Below are 17,338 nucleotides of genomic sequence, written 5' to 3'. Positions count from 1 at the left end.
AACACCGTGAATTCATTGTCCCAGGAAGGGGAAACTTTATTGACACATTCCTGGGGTCAGATACATCACATGGTCACACTGACAGAACCACAGGCACATAGACACAGGCAACAGAGCATGCACAATGTCGGCACTAGTACAGTGTATATCCACCTTTCGCAGCAATGCAGGCTGCTATTCTCCCATGGAGACGATCGTAGAGATGCTGGATGTAGTCCTGTGGAACGGCTTGCCATGCCATTTCCACCTGGCGCCTCAATTGGACCAGCGTTCGTGCTGGACGTGCTGACAGCGTGAGACGACGCTTCATCCAGTCCCAAACATGCTCAATGGGGGACAGATCCGGAGATCTTGCTGGCCAGGGTAGTTGACTTACACCTTCTAGAGCACGTTGGGTGGCACGGGATACATGCGGACGTGCATTGTCCTGTTGGAACAGCAAGTTCCCTTGCCGGTCTAGGAATGGTAGAACGATGGGTTCGATGACGGTTTGGATGTACCGTGCACTATTCAGTGTCCCCTCGACGATCACCAGTGGTGTACAGCCAGTGTAAGAGATCGCTCCCCACACCATGATGCCGGGTGTTGGCCCTGTGTACCTCGGTCGTATGCAGTCCTGATTGTGGCACTCACCTGCACGGCGTCAAACACGCATACGACCATCATTGGCACCAAGGCAGAAGCGACTCTCATCGCTGAAGACGACACGTCTCCATTCGTCCCTCCATTCACGCCTGTCGCGACACCACTGGAGGCGGGCTGCACGATGTTGGGGCGTGAGCGGAAGACGGCCTAACGGTGTGCGGGACCGTAGCCCAGCTTCATGGAGACGGTTGCGAATGGTCCTCGCCGATACCCCAGGAGCAACAGTGTCCCTAATTTGCTGGGAAGTGGCGGTGCGGTCCCCTACGGCACTGCGTAGGATCCTACGGTCTTGGCGTGCATCCGTGCGTCGCTGCGGTCCGGTCCCAGGTCGACGGGCACGTGCACCTTCCGCCGACCACTGGCGACAACATCGATGTACTGTGGAGACCTCACGCCCCACGTGTTGAGCAATTCGGCGGTACGTCCACCCGGCCTCCCGCATGCCCACTATACGCCCTCGCTCAAAGTCCGTCAACTGCACATACGGTTCACGTCCACGCTGTCGCGGCATGCTACCAGTGTTAAAGACTGCGATGGAGCTCCGTATGCCACGGCAAACTGGCTGACACTGACGGCGGCGGTGCTCAAATGCTGCGCAGCTAGCGCCATTCGACGGCCAACACCGCGGTTCCTGGTGTGTCCGCTGTGCCGTGCGTGTGATCATTGCTTGTACAGCCCTCTCGCAGTGTCCGGAGCAAGTATGGTGGGTCTGACACACCGGTGTCCATGTGTTCTTTTTTCCATTTCCAGGAGTGTATTTCTGGGGCTTCCGCCCGCTTTATGCAGTTCCTAGATGTCCTCAGCGGTACTTCCTGGGGAGTGGATCAGATCGCCCTCTGTTTGTATCATTTGCTTGCCCCATTTGAAAATAGACAATGGGTGTTTTTTATGCATGTGCTCGTCCGTCCCTTTTGTACTGCCTCAATACTAGCCAGCATTGTGGCATCCGTTTGTGCACTACGCATTTTACACTAGCCCAGTCGAGAGACTGTATTCAGAAGCTGCCCAACTACTGCTGTTGCACCGACATGACGTTTTCCTCAGCAGGTATGCTCGCTGCTCGCTGTTTGTGTGCCATGCCTGGTCACCCATCCTCTGCCGCCTCCTTAGAGAATTCCTTCGACAGCGCGGGGCGCGCCCCCTCTTCTGCTACCTCTTTAAGTTCGCTTTCGTCTCTTTATTTGGCAGCTTAACTTCTCGCTCCCTGCGACTTTCCCGGTGGTTGTGAACCCTTCACCACCTTGCCTGCGGCGGCCACTGTTCACGTCGGCCTTTATTCGCTTCCCAAGGACGCTACTCCAACCTCGCTCTATCGCCTTCACTTTCACGACATTCGTGTGGAACTTCGCGATAGTACCTTTGTGCACACTGATGGCTCTCAAACTGACTGGTGTCGGGTGTGCCTTCGTCATTGACACCAACGATTTCAGTTTCTGGAACACTGTTCAGTATTTAAGCCAGAGCTCATTGCCCTGTATCAGGCCACGCAGTTCATCTGGCGAGACTAATTTCAGTTGAGAGAGTTGGTTCGACTCTGTCCCTTCAGAGCTGTGTGTGCCGTAAACTGTCCATCCTTTAGTGCCATGGGGTCTGGGGAAAGCTGTCACACGCTCACTCCTGATGGAGCCACTGTGATGTTTATGTGAGCTCCTGGCCACGTCAGTCTGACAGCAAACGAGGCTACTGAGGCTGCTGCCAAGGCCGCGCCCCTCCAGTTCTTCCACTCTGTCCGATGATGTGTGTTACCGTCTGTCAGCAGGTGGTCTCACTTTGGCACAACCACCACCACTGCTGCTGCTGCTGCTGCTGCTGCTGCTGCTGCTGCTGCCGCCGTTATGGGAACAAGCACTGGGGACCTCTCTCCCACCTACTTGAACGACTTCCTCTCGGCCCCCTCGCCATGAGATCAGTTTAGCTAGGTTGTGCATCATTTCCTGACGGGATGTACTTTAACAACTTACGTTCTCATTTATCTTGGCGTCAGAGTTGTCGCCCGCTTCAGCAAACGGCGCGCGGCCTGTCCACCGCGTTTCACTTTCTATCCGTGTTAGCAATATGCACGGACATTTAATCTTTAGTTCACGACCTCAGTTTCTTTACGGCGTATTTTATGGATCTTTCTCAGAATACCTGTTTTTAGATGTCTTTCCTTCCGTCGATTGGGCTGAACCTATAGCCGTTTGTAACTCTTTTGTCTTCGTGTTCTACGTTTCTGACTTTGGCGCGTATGAAAATTGTTTCTGCGTCCCAAAACAAAACTCAAGTGAGTAAAATACGTTGTTTACTGAAGTCTGTGGCGCCAATTAGTAACGACAGTTACATTTCGTGCGCACAGGAATAGGACCACCACCACTAGCAGCACCTCACTGTGCAGCCAGCGATTTCCTCGAGCAGCCGTGCTGCAGGTTGATAGACACCAGAGCAGTATTGGAAGACAGAACGGGGAAAATAGCTTTATCGAGAACAAAGGCGTCGTATCATACTCTTCAGATAAACATTTCGTCAAGCAAACACTTCGCCCTAGCTATACTACGAAAACGGCTCCTAGATTTGTAAACCGTGAAGAACTGTTAGAGCTGGGAAGGGTTGACCCTCTCCCCAGCGTTATAGACAAACGAACCTTTTATGAACATGTGATCAGGAGCCCCGACTGTTCTCGGCTCATTTGTAAAGGAAGGAAGCGTCTCAACGCAGCCGAACGCGCCCGTACTAAAATCTAAAAAGAGGGGAGAAACTATTTACTTCATGAACGATCGAAATTACTCAACCATTTCGTCGCAAAACTGCATCTAAACTATATGAAAAATTGGATGTTACAGCGGATTGTTTTTTGGTCCTGCGCAACTGTCATTTACAATATTCATGATCTGAATTTGCAGCTCCTTGTGTTGACCGTGTTTGCAGTTAAAACTGTAGGATGTGAAGTCCACCAGATACGCAAAACACCATCGTGTTTTGCATATCTGGCGGACCTCACATCATACAGTTCTCATTTACAATGACTGTTTTCCTTCTTTCTGTACTGGGTTGGGGTAACAACCTTAATAAGAAATCAGTCTAATTCGTCGACTTCTTTGAACTATTACCTATATTACAGAAATCGTTCCATTTTCGTGGACTGGACGAAATGTTGCCTCGCCTACTATCCATGGAGGAAAAATTGTCAATTTTATGACGGGTGATAATAATTCGTTGGATACAAGTGCCCTAGTGTTCGACAATAACTGCAAACCAGTGTATGATCTCAAATGTCTCATTCAGTGACTTCAGACTATCAGACTGACCTAAAAAAAGTGAGCATTTGAGTCAGAGTGCGGTTCTAGGCGCTACAGTCTGGAGCCGAGCGACCGCTCCGGTCACAGGTTCGAATCCTGCCTACGGTATGGATGTGTGTGGTGTCCTTATAACTAATTAAACCTAACTAACCTAAGTTCTAGGCGACTGATGACCTCAGAAGTTAAGTCGCATAGTGCTCAGAGCCATTTGAGTCAGAACACAAGTTAGCAACTTAAGTATTCACATTATCTGATGAGCTTCTACCAACCAACATACCCATCTCCTTCAAGGAAACAAGAAGCAAATTTTGTACGGATATTTACCATCGTTAGTCATTATAATATACTGAAATTTTAATACACACTTAATGGCATGTAAGTTACTGTGCTTACAGCTGCCAGGTTTTAATTGCCAGATGTTGCTCACCATCAGCATTTTTTATAATACGTAAAAGATGATCAACAGGTGGCAGTACTTGAGCTTGACGAAAGGATCACACATTCGCAAATGTGTACACGAGGTTTTCATTCAGGAAAATTTTTGTTCCACCTAAGACACAGTAAAATCAACTTAGACAGTCGTAGCTACTGGGTCTAAAAACGTTAATATTCTATACAAACCAAAGTAAGAGTTAAAATATATTTCAAAGGAAAAGCTAGAACTTAAACAAGAGTAACAATAAAATGAGTTAATTGTAATTACTAGTTCTGGAATGTGTCTGAAATGCATGCACTATATAATGAAATTGGAAGCAGTATCTCGAAACAAGAAAAAGCTACACAACAGGCTGTTTCGTTCCCCTAGGGGGCTCAAAACACTTTCGTAAGTTGTACTTGACTACAACAGAGCTCCTGCCTTCGCTCCATCACCTCCCTTCTGTGCTGTGTGCCTACACTCCCACAATCCATTTCTCACTTTGTCTCTCCATTGGGTAGTTTTCTTGGTGCCAACCCTGTTTGAACATGGTATATGACTGACACCTAAAGTTTCCACTTATAGCATATTCGACAACTTTTCACTGGGTCTGAGCTGCCACCAAATTTTCGAAACTCTCCAGATGGACTGATTCTGCAGGGTAGGTTGGCCAGTGCGATGTGTGATCAACCTTTGTGCTTTCCCGTCTGTGTACCCTTCACTCTGCTACAGTAATGCACCCAAAACCCAGCACAGTAGCCTTCCTGCTGTGGAGGTGAGAAGGGAGGGGGGTAGTCGGGGGTTGTGAAGTACCTACCTTATGGTAGTTCCTCCCCTGACAACACAGGCATCACGCTCACTACGTATGCCAAGGTGTGTGCACCCATTGGGGCTGGGGCATGGGGACTCTGAGCATAGGATTACTGTCCAGGTAACCGATTCTGTGGTTGGGTGGTGCCTATGAGGAGAGCCCCTGTTCAGAAGGGTGGCACCATGGTGGATAAGCTGTAAATGAAACAGATGAAGTGAACTCCTGCTGGTGGGCATATGGCCCCAGCAGTCTTATGAAAGACAGCCACCTTTCAGAGCAAAGAGATGTGATCCAAAAATGTTACATTCCCTGTCCATGCCATGGGGGAATGTAGGGCTAAGCAGCAAGCAGAGCTGTTCTATCCACAATACTTGGTTTGCACAAGGGCTGATCATTCCTTCTTAGCCAAAACGCCCTTGTTCTTTGGGGAGAACTTGGAAGACAAGTTGGGAAGTGGCAACGATCTCTAAGACGAAAACTGGGTTACTTTTCATCAAAATGACATCCCTGCTGAACTATTGGCGATGCTCTCTTGTAACAAGGTGGGTGACATAATGGTGAATTTCACTCTCCATAATAGCCTAAATTTAGTTTAGGGCATAATTTTCCAGAGAGACCTGCTCTTACAATCTGATTAGCTACGCACCAACTTGGGGCGACTGGGTGTACACTTTGTCCATAATGTACATAGGGCCAAAGGACAATATGACTACTACTAAGGCCTTTGTCTTGGCCTTTGAGGGGGGATTCATTGCCTGAAAAGGTCAAGGTGATAGTGTATGGATGAAATGTCAAACATGTCTGTTCCCCCTATGTGGTGCTTAAAGTGATTTAAATTTTGGCATATGTCTTTGTGTTGCAATACTAGCCCCATCAGTAGAAAACAAACACTCCCTGTGTATCTCCATCCTTCCCCTCCCCCCCCCCCCTCACCCCCTGTCAATCCTGTCAATCTGTGCTAACTGTGAGAAGCACCATTCTCCTTGCTCACCAGACGCTGTTTCCCAGAAGAAAAAAAACTCCTGACAGTCAGTTACCAAGAGGCCAAGAAGTAATAGTGGCTGTGTGCAGAATGTCAAATCTCATGCTACTGCTATGATGACGTTGGCCCCCTTTGGTAATAGTACTCCCACCAGTTACACCACCTGCAGTGGGCCCTCAGGGCCACTCAACCATGCCTGTCCCTGTGATGGTTGTGGCGCTGCCTTTTTTCTGATTCCACAATACCTACATCAAAATTATGACTTCTCATCCATTAGGGACATTGGTCCCCACCTTCCAGTTGGAGACAAATCATCTTCCTCTGGCTTTTCTCACTATGAAAGGGCCCCTCACTACACTTTCTTCAGTGTTAGTCTAAAACTGGACACAAGCCAGTGGCTGAAGGAGCCACAAGCTGCTAGTCACAGGGCTTCACTATAAACAGTGAAACTGATTTAGAGAAGCTCCCCTTATCATCCAAATCAGATATTTCAGTGGCCCCCACGCCACCAGACCCCACCTGTTCCACTCCAGTGGTTGAGGTGGAGAGTCTGTCACTGAGGTCCCAGTTCACAGCACACAATGGAACCCAGAACTTGCATATATTGAACCAATAGCCCCTCAACCATTCAGTGGGTGACCCTAAGGCAAAACATGCTCCTGTGGCATCACTGTAAATAGACAACATTATTGTCCAGTGGAATTGTAGTGGTTTTTCCATCACCTGGCTGAGCTAAAACATCTTCTAAGCACTTCACCTGATTTCTGCATTGCCCTTTAGAAGACTTGTTTCCAGCAATGCAGACCAGAGCCCTTCTTGGCTACTAACGATATTAAGGACTGTCTCTCAGATGCTGGAGTGAAGCCAGGCATACCCATACCAAAGTCCAGTAAAGCCAAACACATTACTTCTAACAACTGGCCCATTTCTCTGACCAGTTGTTTGTGAGGTAATGGAATGTATGATTCCGACTCCCTTTTTGTTGACGATTTTTCGATCTATTGCACTTCTCCACGTGCTTGTCTCCTTAAGCGATGTCTCTAGCAGTGTGTAGATCGTCTTTACTGTTGGAGCATCGATATTGGCTTTGCCCATTGACAAAACTGTATGGATTTTTGGCGGCGGATTGGCTCCCTTCTACCATCTTGAAACTACAAAATTCCTGGGTTCATGCTCGATAGGAAACTTTTGGTCCTCCCACTTGTCTTACCTGGCTGCCAACTGTGTGCGGTCCCTCAATGTCCTAAGTGTTCAGGCGGTTCTTCCTGGGAGCAGCTCAGATCACCCTCCTCCATTCCTACCGATCCCTTGTTAGTTTGAAACTATACTATAGAGAGTTGGTTTATGCATCTGCACGTCCGGGAATCTTACGCTGTCTCAATACAACCCACCGTTGTGGCATCTCTTTGGCCACTGGCGCCTTCTACACTAGCCCAGTTGAGAGCCTGTATATGAAAACTGCCAAACTACTCTCACATCGATGTCATGTTCTTCTCAGTGGATACGCCTGTCGTTTGCCTACCATGCCGCCTCCTTAGATGACTCCTACGATTGCCAATGCAAGCCAGGATCCGACGATTCGTCGCTATCATGTGACTGTAGAGAGGGAAAAGTTGAACTTCAGGCCCAACAGTTCTGAGGCCTAAAACTCCCCTTTTTCCATGTGAGCTCGAATCAGCACTGACTGCATCCGGTCACGACCAAATCCGGTACTGCATACTTGGACATTTGCCAGTGGCATCAAAGGAAATCCTCTTCGAATGTTTCAATCTAAGCTTCCCCTGTAAGCATCGCTGTATTGGCATATTCTTAGATACAAGTAAGGTATCAGAGGCTACTTGGAGACATTGTATTCTCACACAACTGCATCAATGGGGCTTTTGTGGCCACCTCCCCATCTTCAGTCTTTCCTGTCTCATCAGTTTTTTAGGACCCGAGTTGATGTGTGATGGATTTGGGCAGGACAATGGTGTTCCTCAGGGCAGTGTTTAAAGTGTTACCCTCTTTCAGTATCACATCTACGGTAAGGAATCCTGTATAGTGCTCCTTACTCGTAGACGATTTTACTGTTTTCTGTTACTCCTCCAGTGTTTCAATGGCGAGAAGCCAGTTGCAACGTCCAGTGCAGAGGTTAGAGGAGTGGGCTGCAAAGATTGGATTCCAGTTTTAATATGGGGGACACCATGCTACATTTTAGACCCAGTTCAGTTTCTGGGCCCATTTTTGACTACGGATTGTCATGGTTACCACACCTGAGACCTGAAATACAGAAACCTGAACTCACTGAACATCATAGTGTCTTAGCCACAGGGCTTGGGGAGTGGACAGGGAGCATCTCCTTCAGTTTCATCAAGCTTTTGTGCGTTCTCATCTAGACAATGGTTGCATGGTGTATGGGTCAGTGACACTCCTTTACTTGAAGATCATTGATGCTGTCCATCATGAGATTTGGCTGGCCACAGGCGCTTATTGGACAAGTCCCATAGCTAGCATCTGTGTGGAGGCAGGGAACCGCTATTTACCATCCCACGCCAGCTCCTTATGATGCGTCAGGTGTGAAAGTTCCTTGCAACTCCAACTTCACCCACACGCCATACTGTTGCTCGTTCAGCTCTGGAACATCTGTTTTCGAACCATCCATGAGCCACAATGCCATTTGGGATCCGCGTGCAGTGTGTGCTTTAGTCACTCAGCTTGAAGCCAGTATGACCCCAAATCCAGTATTTTAACCATCTGCGGTTCTGGTTACTGGAGAGACCCAGAGTGATTTTAGATTTGCTACAGTACAGGAGAGAGCGCTCCTGCTTCAGTTTTTAATGCCATATTCTCAGATATTTTATCTGAGTACCACGACTATGTAGCTGTTTTTACGGATGGGTCTAAGCAGGGGACTCAGTGAGTTGCTATGTCGTTTTCCCGGATCTTGTCGTCAAGGTCAGACTGCCTCCGGAATTTACCATCTTCGACGCAGAATTATATGCTATACGCAGAATTATATGCTATCTTGCAAGCACTGGAGCAGATGAGACGTTCTCCTGGTGTTAATTTCTCATCTGCTCAATTTTTCTGAGCGCCTTTTATTCTCTCCAATGTTTGTACCCCGCAGATACAGCAATGTAACCCAGAATATCCAAGATGCCCTACAGCTACGACGAGTGGGGAAGGTGGTGTGTCTACTGGGTACCTGGCCAGATTGGAATTGAGGAATGAAAAGGGCGGATCGAGCAGCCAAGGTGGTGTCGTGATCCTACAGTATTTCGGTGTGCTATCCCCATGCATGCTGTCGCCTCGCTCTTGAGGTAGTCATGTGTCGATCAGAAGACCAGTGACAAGCTCCGTGTCATCGAGCCCACCACTCGGCTGTAGAGTACTTCCTTCCAGCCGCGTTGGCGAGACGAGGTCCATCTTACTAGTCTTCACATAGGTCACAGCCCGATGAGAGACGGATTCTTGCTCTGGCGAGAGGACCTGGCAATGTGTGGTGTTTGTGGCGTGCAGATCACGGTGTGCCTCATTTTACTGGATTGTTTCATTTTCCCACCAGCGGACTGCGGCCGATTTGCCAGTGGATATGCCATCTGTTTTATGTAATGATAAAACGAATGGGCTTTAAAGTTTTGTGAATTTCCCAATTTTTAAACAAGATTTTAGGGGGATGTTGTTAATGTCAAAGGGTGGACAGCTCATCCTAGATTTTTTGTAAGTGGTCAGCCAGTCACATTTCCCTGTGCTTTTCTTTTGTTCTCTCTCTCTCTCTCTCTCTCTCTCTCTCTCTCTCTCTCTCTCTCTCTCTCTCTCTCTGTCTGTCTGTCTGTCTGTCTGTCTGTGTGTGTGTGTGTGTGTGTGTGTGTGTGTGTGTGTGTGTGTGTGTGTGTGTGTGTGTTTTTTCCTCCCAATTGGTTTTAGTGCATGGGAGAGTGCATGTGATAGTGTGGCTGTGTGGTCATTTAGAGTGCATTGTGTACAACACTTTTCATTCATCTGCACATTGGTTTGTTCTAAATAGTGTAAGGGCGCTGATGACCTCGCTGTTGGGTGGCCATTACGCACGCACGCAGATGCTCCTGAGACGAAAGGCTCAAAGATGCAGCAATGTTACATACAGTCCTTGCATCAGCCAAGTTGATGCCTACTATGGTACTAGATAAGGTATTTTTCACCCCCAGACAACTTTTATCGATAGTTTAGGTAACCCTAGATCCTGAAATGGGATCGTCATCGTACACGAGCGAAGATCCTGTCAGCAATAGCGACACATTCAATGGAATGAAGTATAACAAATATTGATACATGCCATTGCCTCTTGTGCAGGACTGAAGGGGAGCAACATACACAAGAGCAGAGTGAGCGACAAGCATCAGAGGGGCCAGCACAGCAAGAGCAAGCTGAAATGGCAGGCGAAGGACAGCAAGAGCAAGCTGAAATGGCAGGCGAAGGACAGCAAGAGCAAGCTGAAATGGCAGGCAAAGGACAGCAAGAGCAAGCTGAAATGGCAGGCAAAGGACAGCAAGAGCAAGCTGAAATGGCAGGCGAAGGACAGCAAGAGCAAGCTGAAATGGCAGGCGAAGGACAGCAAGAGCAAGCTGAAATGGCAGGCGAAGGACAGCAAGCGGTCGCAGCCCCAGTCACAGCAGAGATGGGCTCCGCGACCCCCGGCGAGCAGCAGCAGGAACAAGGGGCAGAGGCTGTGGCACAACCGATGGAGGAGGAGGAAGAAGAAGCAGCAGCAGTTGCGGCGGCAGCAGCAGCAGCACGGGGTAGCGCAGAACCGATGGAACAGGAAGTAGGGGCAGAGGGTAGCGCAGAACCGATGGAGCAGCAGCAGGCAGGGGAGGAGGGTAGGGCAGAGGCGACTGAGTAGAAAGTAGGGGAAGAGGATGAAGCGACAGACAGGAGGGAGTAGCAGAGGTACCACTGGACATTGACACACCTGGGGCAGAACAGCAATAGGCGAGGGTGCCAGGACCTCCTGTAAGGTGTCGCTAAAGAGGAGCAAGTGAAAGTGGCGTGCCAGCACAAGACTTATGGCTGCACACAATTTTAGATAAATTCTTAAACACATTTTTCTAAATTTCATAACACTATTATGTATCAATTATAAGTGCATGTAACTGCTGTTAAATTACAATGACTGTTACTGATAAAAGTAATTTTATGTTCAGATCATTTGCATGTTATATTTTATGCAATTTAAAAAGTCTTTTTTGATCAAAACAGCATGTAATAAGGGCACTGAGGAACAAGATTTTAAGGAAAATTTTTAGTGGCTTAGTTCTGTCAAATATTTAAAAGAAAGGAATTTTTATACTTTCATGTATAATTTACTATGATGAATAAATAATTGAAGGTTGTATAAATATTGCTTCGCTTCAAATGTGTGGTAACAATGTCCGGTATTCAAATTCCTCGTAACTTTTCGCAGTTGAGTGACCTGAAAAGTTAAGATACTGCTGAGAGCTGTTTAGGTGATACCTTGCCTCTTTCAATTCTGAATATTCTTTTATCTTTATGAAGCGTAAATGGAGGTTTATCATATTTACCTAGGTTGAGTAAATGACGTTTGTAGACACATTACTAAAATGGAGTCGAACTGTCCAGACCAATGACTTGGAAAAAGTGGGGACTAACAAGATAATGGCAGCAGTGTTGCAGTCTTCATAAATATTTTGTACAAGATTTTTGAAAGGTCGTATTGCTACATGTTAAATGACATGGTAACGTGCGAATTACTTATGATGAATTTCGGCGCTGTACTGACTCCTGAGATAGAATCACGCTTAAGATACAATACAGTAATGTCAGTGCAAGGAGCTTTCTAAATGGCTATTAATGTGGCCCAAGTATTGAACTCTAAGTTGGCAAATTCATAACAAAACAATAAGTGGCATCAAAGACCAAAATTACCAAAAGAAAAAGATATATCAGCTATTGAAATGAGAACCATTAATTATTGCGACGACAGATTCAGTGCAATATATATATATATATGAAGTATGACGATAAAGTACAGGGTGATTCAATAAGAATACCACAACTTTAGGAATTTAAAACTCTGCAACGACAAAAGGCAGAGCTAAGCACTATCTGTCGGCGAATTAAGGGAGCTATAAAGTTTCATTTAGTTGTACATTTGTTCGCTTGAGACGCTGTTGACTAGGCGTCAGCGTCAGTTGATGCTAAGATGGCGACCGCTCAACAGAAAGCTTTTTGTGTTATTGAGTACTGCAGAAGTGAATCGACGACAGTTGTTCAGCGTGCATTTCGAACGAAGTATGGTGTTAAACCTCCTGATAGGCGGTGTATTAAATGTTGGTATAAACAGTTTACAGAGAATGGGTCTTTGTGAAATGGGAAAAGTTCTGGACGGCCGAGAACGAGTGATGAAAATGTAGCACGCATCCAGCAAGCATTTGTTCGCAGCCCAGGAAAATCGACTCGCAGAGCTAGCAGACAGCTGCAAATTCCACAATTTCAGCAGGATGGAGCGCCACCACATTCGCACTTATCTGTCTGTAACTACCTGAACGTCAACTACCCGCGGTGATGGATCGGCCGCGAGGCAGCCCGTGACAGAGCACTTCATCACTGGCCTCCAAGAAGCCCTGGTCTTACCCCCTGCGATTTTTTCTTATGGGGGTATGTTAAGGATATGGTGTTTCGGCCACCTCTCCCAGCCACCATTGATGATTTGAAACGAGAAATAACAGCAGCTATCCAAACTGTTACGCCTGATATGCTACAGAGAGTGTGGAACGAGTTGGAGTATCGGGTTGATATTGCTCGAGTGTCTGCAGGGGGCCATATTGAACATCTCTGAACTTGTTTTTGAGTGAAAAAAACCTTTTTAAATACTCTTTGTAATGATGTATAACAGGTTATATTATGTTTCTTTCATTAAATACACATTTTTAAAGTTGTGGTATTCTTTTTGAATCACCTTGTATGATTTGGAATTAAAAAGCTATAAATCATAGAGCTCTAATGATTCTCTGGCAATGTTAGTGGGAAGGGTGAAATTTTCTAGACAACCAATCCCTCTGACAAGGGGACCTCCCCATCGCACCCCCCCCCTCCCCCTCAGATTTAATTATAAGTTAGCCCACTGGATAGGCCTTGAAAAACTGAACACAGATAAATCGAGAAAACAGGAAGTAGTTGTGTGGAACTATGAAAAAAATTAATAAAATATACAAACTGAGTAGTCCATGTGAACATAGGCAACATCAAGGAGACTGTGAGCTCAGGAGCGTCGTGGTCCCGTGGTTACCGTGAGTAGCTGCGGAACAGGAGGTCCTTGGTTCAAGTCCTCCCTCGACTGAAAATTTTACTTTACTTTCGCAAAGTTATGATCTGTCCGTTCGTTGATTGACGTCTCTCATCACTGCAATAAGTTTGTCTGTTTTGCGACCGCACCGCAAAACCGTGCGATTAGTAGACGAAAGGAAGTGCCTCTCCAATGGGAACCGAAAACATTTGATCGCAAGGTCATAGGTCAACAGATTCCTCCACAGGAAAACACTTCTGATATATTCTATACGACACTGGTGACGGCATCTGCGTCACATGACAGAAATATGTTGTCGGCCCACCTAACTTGTACACTTAGCGAATGGGTAAAAAGATTCTTTTACCTTGCCCGATTTAGGTTTTCTTGTGGATGTGATAATCACTCCCAAAAAAGTGATGAAAACATAAGTTTGTCTCACAAACTGAAAATCAAAAACTAAACTTTTCACTTGAGGGAAGACTTGAACCTAGGACCTCTCGTTCCGTAGCTGCTCTCGCTAACCACGGGACCACGGCGCTCCTTGACTCCAACTGTCCTTGATGTTGCCTATCTTCGGATGGACTACTGTTTGTATATTTTACAAATTTTTTTTCATAGTTCCATACAACTTCTTCCTGTTTTCTCGACTGATCTGTGTTCAGTTTTTCAAGGCCTATCCACTGTGCCGACTTATAACTAAATCTGAGGGGGGTGCGATGGGGAGGTTCCCTTGTGAGTACCAACATTAACGATATCTGATTGCATCTTAAGTGATAGTGATCGTGTGCCCCTAAACTACCAAGGTGTGCCTCTTTCATTAATTGCCCTGCTCCCGTGGGTCGAAATAATACACTGAGCATGGTGTAAAGCAACCTGTAAGTTTCCTAACGTGGTGGTGCAACGATGCTTACCAACCCACAGCTGTTAATCGGGCTCGCAACCGCCGCGATCAGAGTGAAGACCGCAGGTGCGAATGTCTGTGTTCTCGATGGCTGCCCCTGGGCGAGAACCACGATCTTCGCTCTGCCGTCGCCGAACCAGCTCTGCAAATCTCTCTCGGAACTGCATCCTCGAAAAAAAAAAATGTTCCACATGGAGCGCTTCAGAAAATTCTACCTACCAATCGCATGCTGCAGAATTTCTCCATGCCAGTCGCATAAATAAAATACCAGGTACTGTCTCCCTCCAGGAGACGGGCCAAAAATCACCAATTCATGCCAAAAACTATGGACTCCCCTTGTACGTCTTATGACGTCATCCTGTGATTCCCAATCGTGACGCATATTTTCAGTGAGCAGGGATATTGGGTTGCGTGGGAACCATAAGTGTAAAGAGGAAATCCACTGGTTGTGCTGGAGATTCGTTGCTGGGCACGTAAAAACGCGGATCGACTTCATATGCAGAAGAGACGTTTTCACAGGCTTAGCAGAGAATTCTCTTAAGTGCCCACTGAAAGCCAGCCCATGAATACCTGCAGTCAGTTTCTCTCGTGACAGGAAAGTTTCAGAAGCGCCAGCTCGCTGTGCGACAGAGGCTAAAAGTTGTAAAAAAAGAGCCGAGCGGCTGTCACTGGGAACAAGGCACCGTGATCCGTTCACAGCAGGACACTGCCTGCCGCTGGAAGACTCCATGGAGGCACGGGCGTTCCGCCAGCCACCTCAGTCAGAGCCACGACTGCCAGCCACACGATCCCTGCCACTGTCTCTTCATGGCCCATGAAGATAATGAACTACATCTCTCGCGCCCCCCCCCCCCCCCCACACAGTGGCAAAAAACACAAATTTTAGTCAACAGAAAGACCTGTCACAAAGGCGCATCAATCCAAGCGTTCACCTATTATATACAGGATGTAAACAGTATAAGGCGCCAAAATTATACAGATGGTACATCTCGGTGTGCTTGACAAAAAGTCTAATGACATTTTCTTGTATCATGTACTTTATTTTTGTATTATTAAAACCTAATGTTCGTAGGATAGATAGTATACGCATTTCTGTTTATGTAGTCAACAGACAGTACACGGCGTACCGAGATTATTGCCTACAATGACGGGGCGGCCAGAGAAAGGCAACGAGCCGACCAGAGGATTGAAATCATTAGATGTGTACAACGACGTGGTTTGATAATCAGGTGGTACCGAAAAAGGAATGTAAACGGTTTTTGGGTTGTCAAGAATGTGTAATTCGCTTTACGTGAACTGAATACAACCAGTCTGCTTCTCAAGTCGATAACGAAGGTCGTAGTAGTAATGGCAAGCTAATATCAAACGCAATGTATTTCCATTAGTACAAATTCAATCACCAAGTAGATAGTTGTGCATTAATTACAATCAACTGTTTCACCTTTTTACGGCAATGCCGTAACGAATACTAAATTGACATTTTCCTTCCGTACAACATAGTAACGAAAAGAAAACCCATTACTTCATTTCCTCTTAAACCAATACTACAATAAATGTTCGAAATGACCACCATTCGCTTCTACACATGCTTCATTACGGCAAACCCAGTTTCGTCGCGCTCATTCACACACGTGCACATTGGCCTTTACGGTATTGGCAGCATCTAAATTCTTCTGCGTCATTTCGTCCACATTTACTGGCTCAGCATGAACAAGTTCCTTCATGTGTCCCCAAAAGTAAAAATCCAGTGGATTTAAATCAGGGCTGCGTGTTGGCCATAGACGTGGACCCGAACGCCCGATCCATCGCCCTGGAAATAGACTATCGAAAAATCTGCGTACTCTGTGACCAATGTGGGGTGGAGCACCATCGTGGAGGAACCACATGTTACGACGTATGCCTAGCGGAATGTCTTCTAACAACGTTGGTAACAATGTTTCCTCTAGAAACGTTCGGTAATAGTTACCAGACAAACGTGCAGGTAAAACATAGCGCCCTATGTACTTATCGAGCATACCCGCCCACACATTCACGGAAAATCGTCGCAGAAAATGTGTTGCCACTACGTGGCGAGGATTGTGTACACTCAACGTGTTGATGTTATGGAAATTAGTTACTCCGTCGCGAGTGAAACACGCTTCATCTGTGACGAGTATTTTGTTGACAAAATCATGCTGCGCGCTGTGTAACAAAAACCACTCTGAAAATTCACGTCGTGGAGGGAAATCTTGTTCTTCCAATGCTTGTGCGCGTTGAATGTGGTAAGGCCGCAGACGCCCCTCTTGCAAAGTGCGATGAACGACAGTGTGCGATATACCCACGTGGCGGGCGATGCTTCCAGTACTCTGAGAAGGATCCTTCTGGATGCGGTCCAGAATTCTTTCCTCAGCTTCCAATGTACGATCGGCGCGTTGTGGGCCTCTGCATTCTGCGCGGGGCAGTAAAGAGCCAGTACCTCTCAATCTAAGGATATAAAATATGTACTGGTCAGTTGTATTCTGACATGATGTAACAAAAACGGAAAGCATATCAGAACAGAAGATAAGTTTCGCATACGGACGAAAATTTACAAAGGTGCAGGTAACTATTGTACTTTATTAAGATGTAAATGCATAATAAACCGCATACAAGTAGACAATTACAATGACACAAACCTTTGGTGCACAGCAGCAAATGGCTTTCGTGCAGGAAGTCGTCGTTGGGGGAAGCGTTCTCGATAAATTCGTACAGTTGCCCTCGCAACACCTTTTGTCTCTCCATAAATTAAATGCATATCGCATAGTTCAGCTATGGTAAATCTCCTTTCCATACTAACAGTTAACAGAGTTGCAATAACATCTGCACAGGTTACTCGCCTACTGTCGTCGCTCGGTGTATTACAATGACGCAGTCACTCAGGCCGCAGTTGCCAATGTGTTTACGATTTACGCTCGCGATGTCAATACGCACAGCAGGCAGTAACAGGAACCGTTTGCTGACGTACGTGCACGGCCAAGTATCTACTTTTCCAAAACCATTATTCTGAGACTGTTTTTTTTTTCC

The 17,338-nt window shown here is 46.6% G+C and overlaps 1 protein-coding gene across 1 annotated transcript in view; it reads left to right on the top strand.

Moving 5' to 3' along the window:
• Positions 1 to 10,915, top strand: part of LOC124620297 (retinitis pigmentosa 1-like 1 protein) — an 85,684-nt gene extending 74,769 nt beyond the window's left edge. The window contains exon 5 of the mRNA XM_047146969.1: positions 10,440 to 10,915. Coding sequence (XP_047002925.1) covers positions 10,440 to 10,915 — 476 coding nt within the window. The remainder of the gene's footprint in view (positions 1 to 10,439) is intronic.
• The last annotated feature ends 6,423 nt before the right edge of the window (positions 10,916 to 17,338 follow it).

This window comes from Schistocerca americana, chromosome 6, assembly GCF_021461395.2.
Source record: "Schistocerca americana isolate TAMUIC-IGC-003095 chromosome 6, iqSchAmer2.1, whole genome shotgun sequence".
Taxonomy (NCBI): Eukaryota; Metazoa; Arthropoda; class Insecta; order Orthoptera; family Acrididae; genus Schistocerca; species Schistocerca americana.
This window is presented reverse-complemented; position numbering and strand designations above follow the sequence as displayed.